The sequence below is a fragment of the Mixophyes fleayi genome, chromosome 3 (assembly GCF_038048845.1).
Source record: "Mixophyes fleayi isolate aMixFle1 chromosome 3, aMixFle1.hap1, whole genome shotgun sequence".
Lineage (NCBI taxonomy): Eukaryota > Metazoa > Chordata > Amphibia > Anura > Limnodynastidae > Mixophyes > Mixophyes fleayi.
The window spans coordinates 283,513,218-283,526,358 of NC_134404.1; the positions used below are offsets into that span (position 1 = coordinate 283,513,218).

Sequence of the window (13,141 nt, forward strand, 5' to 3'; positions counted from 1 at the left end):
AAAAAAAAAGTATTGCAAATACTGGTGTGTAGTCTTTGTACTTCAAGAAAAAAACAAAAAAAGAAAAATATGCACCGAAATACCTGGAATTCTAGAATGAGCTTAGAATCATAAACCATAGCAGGAAGTGGGAGGAGCACAGTTTTATAGCAGATATTCTCAAAAATGGTATTTTAGAAATTACTGTAGGCAGGTAAGTAAACTATAAAAATGGCACTAATCTAAAAAAAAAAATTTTATGTGCTTAATTGTGCCTAGCTCAGGCCAATGTGTATGTTAGACATAATTTTATATTATTCCCCTGAAAAGGCTAGGTTTATAGAGCCCTGACCTCTACAGCATTGGCAGACCTTTGCTATGCCCACAATGTCACACATGCCCTACTATTAGACTACATACCCTGGCTGTTATGTTGTAAAAGGATTATCACATCTCAATTACACACAATAGCTCTTCGTAGAGATGAAGGGAAAACAACACATAGGTATAATGTGCCTTTAAAGGTTTTGCACCATGAAAAAAAAAAAAAAAAAAAAAAAAGATTAAAGCTATGCTTATATACAAATTACCACTTTTTATTCGCCATCTTATGCACATGTAATGTAAATCACTTATTGTATTTGTTACCCTTTTCAGATATCCCAATTTACTTGCTCTTGCAGACTGTCAGTGACTTCAAGAGCATACTAACAATCCATAGAATTGCCTATTGAGGTAGGCCTGTGAGAGGTATCAGTCATGCTAATGTCATACAGCTCTTCCCACCCCCATACATCAAGGAAGTCTCTCTACCAATCACCAGGAAACTCCCTCCTCCCTAAGCTTACTACACAGTGGCAGGTTTAGGAAGAAAATTTTCTTGTGATTGATGGAGGAAATCCCTTAGATGTAAGGGGCCACAGAATGAGAGCTCTGGCAAGGACCTATGAGGTGTCAGTATGCTGAGTTTGCTAAAGACTGAGCATGAAAGAGGATGCACATTTTATTACAGAATCTCGCAACTAATTATTTGAAATTAAGAAATTCCAGAATTTGCATTTTGATTCCATCATGCGAGAAAAAAATGTAAAACATGCTACATGGAAAGACATGAAAATGCAATCAAATGAACCAACCTTACAAATTGGTTGGTCCATTTTCTCATTTGATTACAAAAAAGTACTAAAAGTAAATTGATCTCGCTTAAGGGGAGCATACAGACGCATACACTGAAATGTCTCAGAGCTGTATGATGTACTATACATAGTATTTTGACAGATGTTCTAAAAATGCCATTATATTTTACTGCGCATTAACAATTGTGCAGGCAATGGACAAGGACAGCAACATCGCAAAGGGTACACTTGTCAGAAACTGTGTGATTGTTTGGTGCCCCAGTGTCAGAACGTTTAGTAGACTTTCACATAAGCATTCAAAGGTGATTTCAAGTCCAGTGTTTGCAAACACTAAGGAGCATTTTGTTTTCTGTTACAGGCCTTTAAAGAAAAACTTGGGTAACAATACCAGGATATGCAGTTTCAGTAGAGCAGTTATTTCTAAAGGAAATTATTTTTGTTGAAGGTTGTCTTGATCTGGATAAGTACTAAAGTTATGCAGAGCACACACCATACAAAGATCAAGTTAAAGAAAACTCATGGGTATATACGTACTAACTGTAAGCCAGTCAACATGATTTCACATACTGGTGTAGAATTACAAGTAATAAGGAAATTGTGCTCATTTGTATAAACATTCTAAAAATGCACAGCTGACGTTTAAAAGCTTGATGCGTAATAGCTCAACTACTAAAATGGGCCAACTGTGTCATTTTCCTTACAGTATTTTGCACATTCCATAGACGTACCTTTTTGATTCTCTGAACGTGCTCAACCAAAAGAGAAAAGTGACTTGTTTGCAAACATGTACATTGGCAAAATACAGTTGCTAGCACACAGTTTTTGTGGGGTAATCAACTTCAACTGCCAGACACAGTTATGTAGAAACATACCAAAAAAAAAAAAAAAAGGGAAAAAAAAAAAAAAGTGTGTCAGCCAAAGCATATCTGATAGAGATGCCCCATTGTAGTTGATATTGTGAACATTCAGTAACTCTGAACTCATGGGTCGCCTTTCTAATTTATCTCATAGGTGGTTTATAACATAAATATGCAAATAGATTAATGACACATGATGTTTGTGGCAAAATAAACTGTTAAACACCACTGGCAGATGCCCAATACTCATATGCTCTTTAAATTTGACACAACCCCACCCCACACGCGCACCTTGCTAAGCTCCACTCACAAATAAGCTCTTACCAATCATGGATTTATATTTATAACCGGGGATTTCTCATAACCTGAATTCAGAGCATGGGGAATCCTTCAGTTATAAATTTAAATGCATAACCACTAAGAGCTCATTCACTGCAGGAGCTCTTAGCGGAGCTAGTGATTCGTCATTACAAATCGTTTGTTATTTTACAAAGAAGTGGATGTATACTTCAAGAAGAGGTTGCCGACAAGGATCTATGGGAATGAGGGCATTCTAGGGGTGTCTATTTCAAATAAATTTTAAAACAGGCGTCTGTAATATTGACATTTTCCTTGGTGCACTGAAAGCCTCGGCAGCTTGTGGGTGCCAGGATATGCTGGCACTTGTAGTTCACCAAGTGCCTGCATGTTTAGGCAGCCATGGGTATGCTGGTGCTTATAGCGCCAACATGCCCACACACTTAATGGCGGACACGGCCTGCTGGGACCTGGATGGCATCACTGATAAAACGGTCAATTCTATTGTTCACACAATTAACCCACACCCAACATACAGGCGTGTAGGAATAGCCCTAGTGTTATTCCGCATGGGGCCATTTAAACTTACGAGTGGGGGGAGGACCTGCATCTTTTTGGCAGGCCACAGGCCACAAGCCCTGGCTGGCATAGCCTTGTGCTGGTACTGTTGGTTTTGGGATTGCCCCACCCATTTTTGTCCCCTTTTTTTTGCCTAGGCTGGTAAGTTTGCTCTTAGTTGGATTACACAGCAATAGACAAAGAACATTAACATTATTATAAATCTAAATTTCCTATACTAATATAGTAAAACCTAAAAGCATGGGTAATTCTACACAGAGGCTTATTAAACTATATATTTGAATGTAATATTAGTTGTTGCAGACATAACATTTGTTGTACAGAACCCAAGCTTCTAAATACAGTGGTCGAACAGAAAAGTGATTAAAAAAAAATCATTAACAAATACCTATCAAATAAATGTAGTCTTTGACATAGGTTTAGCTGCATAGCAAAAACTATTGCTTCTTATAAAATTGTACTACAGTGCATGACCTCACTGAATATTTAGGGATGAGATATGTGTAAACTGCACTATGGATCGTCAAGACTCCTGAATACTTATAGAGGTAGTAGAAAAAAAAAAAAAGAAAGAAATGGAGACCCATGAGTAAATGGGGGATGTAATACATATTGAATGTAAGGGCATCCACATGCGTGGCTCATGTGTTAAATAAAATCCCAGCATTGTCAGGACATGTGTAAAAATGCTGCACATCCCTTGTATTGCTGTAAGAAACTTCACTGACTCAATCTGCTAATGCATCACGAGCAACAATGTGAAAAGTGAGGTCAGCATGGGACCACGAGGGAAAACATCAGCAAAGGGCAAAAGTGGGCGGAAGGGCATACTCATGATATCCATGCATTAATTTGAAATGCAAGCCAAAAGAGGAGAGCGACAGCAGATCAACAGACTGCAACTTTCAATGGTGAAAGCAGCCAGTTTCATCAAAGGCGGTCTGAGGAGAACTCCACAAAAGAGGATATATCACGGTCAGGTTGCAGTGCATAAACTGTTCATTACATCTGGCAATGCAAGTTTACAAGTTCAGCGGTGCAAATAGGACAGGCAGTGGGATACAAAGAAGTGAAGGAAGGCAATATGGTCAGATTAATCATCAATCGCTATATTCTTGACAGACAACAGCATTTGTGGCACCAACTTAAAAGTACTCTATAGCAGTGTTTCTTAAACCTGGTCCTCAGACCCCTAACAGTGCATGTATTCCATATCTCCTTGCTTTAGCACAGGTGTATTCATTACGGACGGACACAGATCCACAGGTGGTATAATTATTTTCCTTGTCACCTGGAAACATGCACTGTTAGGGGTCCTGTGGCTGGGTTTGAGAAACGCTGCTCTACAGTACCAAGTGCTTTCTTCCCAACAGTGAAGTGTCTGTACTCTGTTGTGTGGGTCATTTTTATGGCATGGTTTGGGTGCAAAGGCAAGGTAATTGCTACATAATGGTACCAACTGATCACATTCACCCCTGGTTGCAAGCTTTCTTTCTCAACATGGAAGGACATTTTCCAAGATGACAATGTCCCAATCCACACAAGACATGTAGTTGCCCACTGGTTTGAAGCATAACACTGATGTAATCAATAGGTCATGGCTTTCTCAGTCACCAGATCCAAACGCACTTGAACATTTACGGGATCTTCTGAAACAGGGCCCGATACAGCATATTGCACTACTATCAAGCATGCATCAGTTACATGACTTTCTTGTGGAAGAATGGTGCTGGATTCCTCCTGGCTCAACGCCATGGCGCTTGCAGACAATGGTGGCCCAAAGGCCAATTAAGTGAATTTATATTGACGTTTCCATTTTTACAAGGCATGGTGATTAAAACATATTTTTTGCTTTTTGCTGCTTCCCACATTTAAGCACCTTTGTGGATTTTCATGTAGCCCACTTAAATTGTTTAAGCTTATTTATTATATGGCACAATCTGATTATGCAGCGCTTTAAAGAGAGAATATTTAACATTCACATCAATCTCTGCCCCACTGGAGCTTACAGTCTAAGGTAATAGTAAGCACCCAGAGGAAGGGCTATAAGCCGGTAGTAACAAGCTAGCTTGGACTAGAAGTGAAATTACAGAATCCACCATGCATTGTAAATAAGGTGATAAAAACAGGCTGCACCCATTACATTGCCAGGAACTAGACGAAAGATATACAGCAATGACAGGGAGAAATGCCAACTAAGATATTCCTTTGGTGCTCACAAAAATAACAGCACAAAGAGTCTCCCTTATTATGGAAATTGCACTTCTAAAACATAGCATACTTAACTTTGGTGATCTTAAAAAAAAAAAAAAAATAAAAAAAAAAAAAGACAAAAAGTAATGTTTAAATCATTTATTGTGATAACTTCCAATTCCGTTACAGTTCCAGTCACAAATTGGTAATCAAATGAAAATAGCCATAATAAATCTCAATGTTTCAAAATAAAGCAATAGGCATTATAGTTGGCAGTTCTAAAACACATTTCTGCTTAGAAGTCATAATATATTTCCATCTATTTGGAAGAAATTCTTAAGATGGCCAAGCAACACGATCATTGGCCAAATTAGATGAGATCTGGCCGTTCATCCCGCAGTCTTAAGACCTTCTTGTCCAACTGGGGCAGGCTAATATGGTCAGAAGATAACCATACACAAAACCAACTTTTAACCACATTCACCATCATGCCCGATAATGATCATGTCAATTTTGTTTTCATGCCACGCAAACTGCAATATTAGTCCAATTACCAGCACCAACAATAGAGTAACATCATCTTGTTTCCATGATGACAACCAAAAACCATTCTAACTCCAACCCATGTTTTCACATAGGGTAGTGATTGTAACAATGACAAGACAAACGGATTTAATTCAGTCTGAACCTGCCCTTCTCCTGGTCAAAACGGGACAAGCATGGATCGCTGTTCGGGCCAATTGCGGGAGAATGGACAATGCCATATTTCTAAGTCAATCCAACCTTGCAAGTCCCTTACCTTGATAGCTGAGAGCAGTTTTCAATTAATCCCATTACAGTTTGTGCTCTAAATCATAGAAAATTTTCATAAGGTTTGTGGAAGAGTCTGGAAATTCTAACCACCTCATGACCATATCCACGTTGCACAGGTTATAACTTATTGTTAAGCCTATCCCAGTGGTAGTATCTTTTTTAACACGAATGAAGCATTATATTTTAGCAAATTATGATAACACCTAATTTAATGGCGAAAGTTTAACAAAGTTCAAAGAATCCCACAAATATACTACTCAACAACTGGGTGATAAAGTCTGCATTTAAACGTATGGGGTTTTGTTTAGATTTTTTAGTTATATGTGTACTAAGTATAAGTTATATGTGTGAGCACTAACAATGTGCCATCAAATTAGGTGCTCTCCTAACATGAGAACTCTGGTGCTGATGTCACCAGATGCAGAAATGTTCAAAGGTTTTTCTAGCTCCCTGATCCCGGCTAACTTGGAAACCAGGGGAAACTGTTTTAAAATATATGTTCAGTCAAGCAAACTCTAAACTCAACACCACCAATGGCTTCTCAGTTTGGAAACATATAAAACTTTAGTTTGGACAATCATTTAATTCTCATAATTCACAGCAGACATATGTAATTACGAAATTACCAGAAGAATAATAAAACATGCTAGCTTAAGTGGCCTGTTCATGACACTTACCGGGTGGAGTTACTGCTGACTTCAACTGAAAGTTTTAGTTGTTGAAATAAATGGGGGTGTGCACACTACCAATTTGCTCCCTCAAACCAAATGCACTCATTCCAGGAACTACACAAGCATACAGAGGATGCGAGAGGACACGGCCATTGACAGTCACCATGTATATTTCAAAGGGTGAGCATCATCATCATTTAATTATATAGCGCTACTCATTCCGCAGCGCAGTACAGAGAATATTTGTCACTCACATCAGTCCCTGTCCCATTGGCACTTACGGTCTAAATTCCCTACACAGACAGACATACAGACTAGGGTCAATTTAATAGAAGCCAACTAACCTACTAGGATGTTTTTGGAGTGTGGGAGGAAACCTACATATTGAAATATTATGCTAGTGTTCTAGAAGAGTGTGACCCACATTGGGTAGAGGAAGTTGATAAATCTTATGGATACTTTGGGCTTTTAAAGCCCAGTTAAATGCAACCATTAAACAACTAATAGGTTGTTGTTTCAGATATGAGAAAATGCCCTGTCTGCTCTTACCATGACTTTACTACTTAAAGCTGCAATGGTAAACGTATGAATGAATTTCCTACACCATCAACAACAATACAACAGATCTTATACAATAGCCAAAAGAAAGCACAAAAAGCAATGAATATAATGACAGATATGCTACTTCTGGCATCAACTATCATGTCCCTGGATGTGAATCTATTATGAGTGAAACTGAAAGACAATTCTCCCATGTCTGTTTTATTTTTTGATAGAATGCTGGACTGCACACTTCAATAATTTCACATTACTTTATTAGCATAGTAAAATAGCTGCGGGTTGATAATCTCCTTGAAGAGACACCATACTGCCAACATTTTTTGTTGTGAAAACTCCTCTACATATAGAATTGTAATTACAATAGGAATTTAACGCATTGATCCTGTCCCTTAATGATGTTCTCAACTTTTAAGTGCAGCCCATTTAACATACATTAACACATACCATCAGTACAATAGATTGTTTCGATAAAAGTGCAATGCACAAAAAGAACGCGTTAATTTCAATGTGTCATTACTCATTTTTCCAGGGCACATGCGGGAATGAACCCCAAGAGACTGGTGATAGGTTTTATTATACACAGAACAATAGTTGTGTAACATTTTGAATGTAAAAAATAAACATGCTTCATCTTCCTTAAAACAAAATTTTTTCCATAACAAATAAGTATTTGTCACTCATTGTCCCTAAATGCTATGTCCAATGGTGTTCACTAATACAGGTATTTGATCCGCTAACCGAAATGCTGTTGAAAAATAGGATAAAAAAAATGCAATACAACTGTTGTGGTATCAATTGAGGTCATCATTGCAAGACACTGTCCTAAAAAGAAATTGCTATGCTGTCAACACAGTTATGACAGGGAAAAGCAAAAAACTACAGCAGTATAACTGGTATGTAAAGGGAGTGGGCACAATGCTTAATGTACTCTGTAGTATGAAAACACATGTAGCTTCCAGTAAGCAGACTGGGCAGCTCTGTGTATTGTGGGGAAGGGTACTCTATAAGGATATGCAGTACTCTGAATGGGGCTGTCAGAGTTGGAAATCTAGTAGAATTTTGTATTCACTAAAACCGTGAGCTCATTTTTTAAGTATCTTACCAATCACATTCATGTGGATAATGTCATTTCTGGTTCCCCGTCACTAAATGTTAATGCAGTAGCACACTACTGGCATGGAACCTCACCTTATATTATCTACAACAGCATCATAAAATGCTGGGAAGTGACACAGTGCAGCTTGTTCAGCTCAGTACTGCAAAGCAACTTCTCCTTTACCAGAGGTTCCCAGCTGTGTAGGAAGCAGGAGTACACATTCTAATGATATTCACCGCACAGATCACATAGGTCTTTTAGTATTGAGAGTGCTAGATTTAAGAGTGTTCAGAGCCACCAGATATGGGGTCCAGCACTTGTAGTTCATTTCACAGCATGGTAATAACTGCAAAAATGCAAAGACAGTGTTGACTGTGCAGTTTTGCTGATCCACATATGTTTAGTTCAGCATTCTTAGAAATAAATATTCTAAACAAACCTTAATTAAAAATAAAGCTAAAATACATTCTAAGGCCCCAAATCAATGAGAAATTAACTAAAACAAGACTTCTGGACAGTTTAAAAATAGAAGGAGCTAGGTCGGACAATTATAAAATAAAAAGTTGGTAGCCAATGCAGGCAAATGTTTAACCTGTCATTTTTAGGTCCTGCAGCTGACACTTGAGTGAGATTCCTTTATACCTGACTAAGGTTATATAGAATACATAAAGAGTTATTTAAATAGCATGCGCTCACAAAAAACAACTACTAATAAATGAATTCTCCAGAAACAGACAAGCATTTAGGTCAAGCTCCTTGTGAACTGAAATTTTAGAGGTCAATTTTATTATAAGTTAATTCTGAGTGGGTGAAAACTGGAAATCACAGTTTAAAAATATATTTTCATGGTTTTACACATATTAACTAACATTCCTATAAGTAGCATGTTCTTATGTTCTTAAGCAAATCTAATTCAATATGGATTTTCAACCGGATAGAGGGTCTTGAGTAAGCAGATCAGCTTACAGATACAAGTAGGTCAAAATTTAGATGATGGGTTAATACAAGGGTTCTGGATGATGAGTATAATGCATTTGGCCCACACAGAACTTTAAAGCCAGATGAAATGCTAATCACTGAAATGTTACAAGTCCTGTATAAATATATACAATAACAGTGCACAGGTGGACAGTACAAATTAGAAAAAAAAACAAACAAAAAAAAGCATGTTTCAAATAAACCATTTTGAACTTTCAAGTACATAACAAATCTATATTAATACATATTATGTCCTTATAATCCAAGAGACAAACAAGAAATTCAAACGTTACCTGTACAAATCTCTGTATATCAATGTAAATAAACACATTTGTATGTTATATGTATATGACTAATTGTGTTCTTCACAAGTCATTAAGCTACTGAAAAAAAATAAAAATAAATTAAGGCTAGTGCTGTATACCTATAGTCTAAAATATATACTCTTATATTTCACAAAAACAAATGTCTAAAAACATGCTAAGGGTTCATTCAAACTAGAATCATTTCTGCATGTAAAGCACACAGTGAAATAGGGATCATTACCTGTTCACACTACAGTGTACACTAAAAAACTGACCTCGCTGCTTGGAAAGCACAGACAAAATGCTAGTGTGAATGAACCCTAAACATTATTGAAGTAGCTTGTAGAGGAGATGCACCTACTAAACCATTCAATTATCCTAAAATGAGCTAAACTCACCATGAAGATGTTCTAAGCTTTTAAAGCCATATAAATCAAATAGGTGATGCTGCATTGTGACATTGAAAACACAAAACCTTTTGTACGTTGGTTAGACGAAGTTCCAAATTCTGCATCTAAACAATATAGTTCTGTCCCTTAACATCATTAAGGGACAGGATCAATATTACACATAACCCAATGAGAAATAAGCAAATGTAGACAAGGTACCAGAATTTGGGATACTGACTTTATTGGTCTGAGGAATAAAAACAAAGACAGAAGGTTTCAGTTACTAATATTATAACCAATCACTAATTAGTTCATTTTTCCAAGTTAGAAAGCAAATGTATGACTGGTTGCTATATTTTAGTGCATATTATGCACCTTCATAGTAGGTTAGCAAATGAGCCCTGGAGACAAAAGCAATCTTTGAACAGAATAAAAAGTACATGTTTTTGAACAGAAAAACACTGATGAAAAATATTGAAAACAAATACGTCAAACTTCTCACCTTCTTGAGGGAGGACACAAGTAAATTCCTCCACTTAGGGGCATTTTCCTCACAGAAGAAATCGTACTGCAGCTGGGGTGCCTGCATGACTAGGCCTTTAGAGGTTTGTGGTATACAGTGTAACCCTGAAGCAGACAGGCACCTGCAAGGTAAGGAAGGCTTGGTCCAGGAGGGGAGCTGTCACACGTCCCCCAACAACAGATCCCTTTTGGAGGCAGCAGGGGCCAGTATTAAGGCAGAAAATCGTCCACACGGTTAGAGCCGGCGAGACATTTGCCCCTCATTAGGGGCAGCATATGGAGGGAGCGGGGATACACAGCACCCCTCTGGGGAAAGGAGAAGGGGGGCGGCTCATGGACACCGCTTGGAGCTGACAGCTGCCTGTACATATATGACAGCTGTGTGTATACATACAGCCAGGAGAGGGGGAGGGGCACTGGGTCGAGTCACAGCATACACAGGCACAGCAGGGTTGGTGGGCTCAGTTACCCCAGGATCGCACAGCCCCTCTGGGTCTCAGGTGAGACAGGAGGCCGCGGCTGCTTATGGTTGCCGTGCCCTCCCGGGCCCACAGACAAGGCGGCTCCTGTGACAGTGCGAATAAACAACACAATCATCCACAGGTCATGTCTGCCCTGGTGCATGGAGAGTGTGTGGGGGCGAGATCGAGCGTCATCAGGGAGATCCCAGTCCCCCTGGTCGGGTGATCGCAGACAGACACCCCGACTCCCCTCCCTCCTGTCTGCTCCTCCGCCGCCTCTACTGCCTCAGGCCGCCTTTCCTTGTCCCTGCCGAACAGCGGCACCAGGAGCTTGTAGTGACGCAGAAAACCACTCGCTGCGTCACTTTGCTGTAAATGTTATTGTTGTTTATTCAGCCCGCTTTCTCTGCCCACAGTTGCGCTCGCAGCCGTTGGAAGAGGCTCGCACCGCGCCTGCGCGCTGCTGGGACGACAGAAGGGCTGCCTGCCACGATCACGTGACCAACGCGTCTAGTCACTCCTACTTTCCAAGCCCAAGCAACAATTGTTTTGTTTTTTTTTCAAGTAGCTTTATCATTACTACGGACTCACAAAATCTAAACTTCATGCCACATTGCAACATAGAAAGGTTAGGCAGAGAATACGTCTCAGAACATATTTCCTTATTGTGAATCTATTTTGTATTGTAAAACATGATACAAGGAAATGTTTTTATGAGACTAATAATTGCTTTGTTGTCAAGTGTCCTTGATTTTCAATTTTTGAGACTTGACCCTAATGTATGTTTCTGACAGTGTCATACCTCCCAACAGGCGCAGGCTGGCAAATTTCAGCCCAGGGGGTGCACAGGCGGCCGCATCACATAACACGCGATGCGGCCGTGTCATTGATGACGCGGCCGCATCGCGTGTCTTGTGATGTGGCCGCAGGCAATATTCAGGTAATATCAGACTTGCCAACTCTCCCGAAATATCCGGGAGACTCCCGCATTTTGCGAGAGTCTCCCGGGCTCCCGGGCGAGTGTGGCAATCCCCCGCATCTGGATAATTCTGCCCACTTCCTAGTGAAGTGGGCAGAATTAAGTCCCAAACGCCGCGATTCCCGGTGAATCGTCACGCCCACCTCCTCTGCAGGCTCCCGGATTTCACCAACAGAAAGTTGGTAAGTATGGGTAATATTGCATCCACGGAGGGGAGACAGCTGGCCCAAACAGCGGTTAGACTGAGCGGCCCGGGGGGGCCGATGCCATCGACCCAGCCCGCCCCTGCCTCCCAACATTTGGAGTGCCGAAAGAAGGACAAATAAGCCACGTCCCCTGTGGAGTCTAATCACTGCCCACAAACTTCCTGTTTGCGAATGCGCAGTAGCGTTTTTCGGACACGTCCTGCCCCACTTCCTCCTAGACCACCAGGGAAAGTGGCTGCTATGTCCCGGTCCGATACTGGGACAAATTGTAAGTTGGTCAGGACAGCGGGACAGTCCCGCTGGAATCAGGACACTTGGGAGGTATGCAGTGTTCCAAGTTTTTAAGAAATATATATTTATCCAAAAAGGATAAAAATAATGGGCGCTTCTGTGAGACTTCAATACGAAATTGTTAATAAATCAAATGAATTCTCAAAACAAAATAAATTATTAAAAAAGACACTTTAGAATAAACTTGGTACTGGTGACTGCAGCTTTTCTGGGAATTTGTTGTGTGACAATCCCTAAAGTAATTGGAACAATAGAGACAGTTAAAAAAAGTGCAGCTAAGGCCACCCAAAGGTTCAGGAGCCTTGATAGAGTGAAATTAATTTTAGATGCATTTTAACACATTATAATCTAAAGCATATTAAATTATGCAAGACTATCCACCCTACATCCCCCACCTCTCCTGTGTCCAATTACCTTTCCTTTGTGTTTCTCCACCTCTCCCTCATGTCTCCTTTAGTGTACTTAAATTGTCCTTCGTATCTTCATAATATTATAATAAAACTTTCCAAAATAGCTCACTTATATCTTCCATGTTACCCTTTATCTTTCCCTGATCTGTTTTCTTTTTCTGTATATGCCCCTATCTTCATTGCAGGCACCCCCTCTCTCCCTCCCTATTTGCTCTCTGTGACAGGATGGACCGCCTATGCCACCCTGTCTGTTGTTGCTGGGAACCGGCTGGGCTTACTCAGAAACAGCCGAAAAATGGATTCGATTTAGGGTCTAATCTGTAGGTCACAGGATTACAACAATATTGAAGAAGTTGTCAAGCAGGGTCTTGAAGCAGAGTGATGTTTATTGCTCAAGTGTCCTGACAAGGGCAGTTCC

General features: G+C 39.8%; 1 protein-coding gene across 1 annotated transcript in view; it reads right to left on the bottom strand.

Moving 5' to 3' along the window:
- The window catches only part of SOS1 (SOS Ras/Rac guanine nucleotide exchange factor 1), a 105,393-nt gene extending 94,077 nt beyond the window's left edge, over positions 1-11,316 (bottom strand). Inside the window, exon 1 of the mRNA XM_075203705.1 lies at positions 10,357-11,316. Within this exon, the coding sequence (XP_075059806.1) occupies positions 10,357-10,443 (87 nt within the window). The 5' untranslated portion in view covers positions 10,444-11,316. The remainder of the gene's footprint in view (positions 1-10,356) is intronic.
- Positions 11,317-13,141: the final 1,825 nt, after the last annotated feature.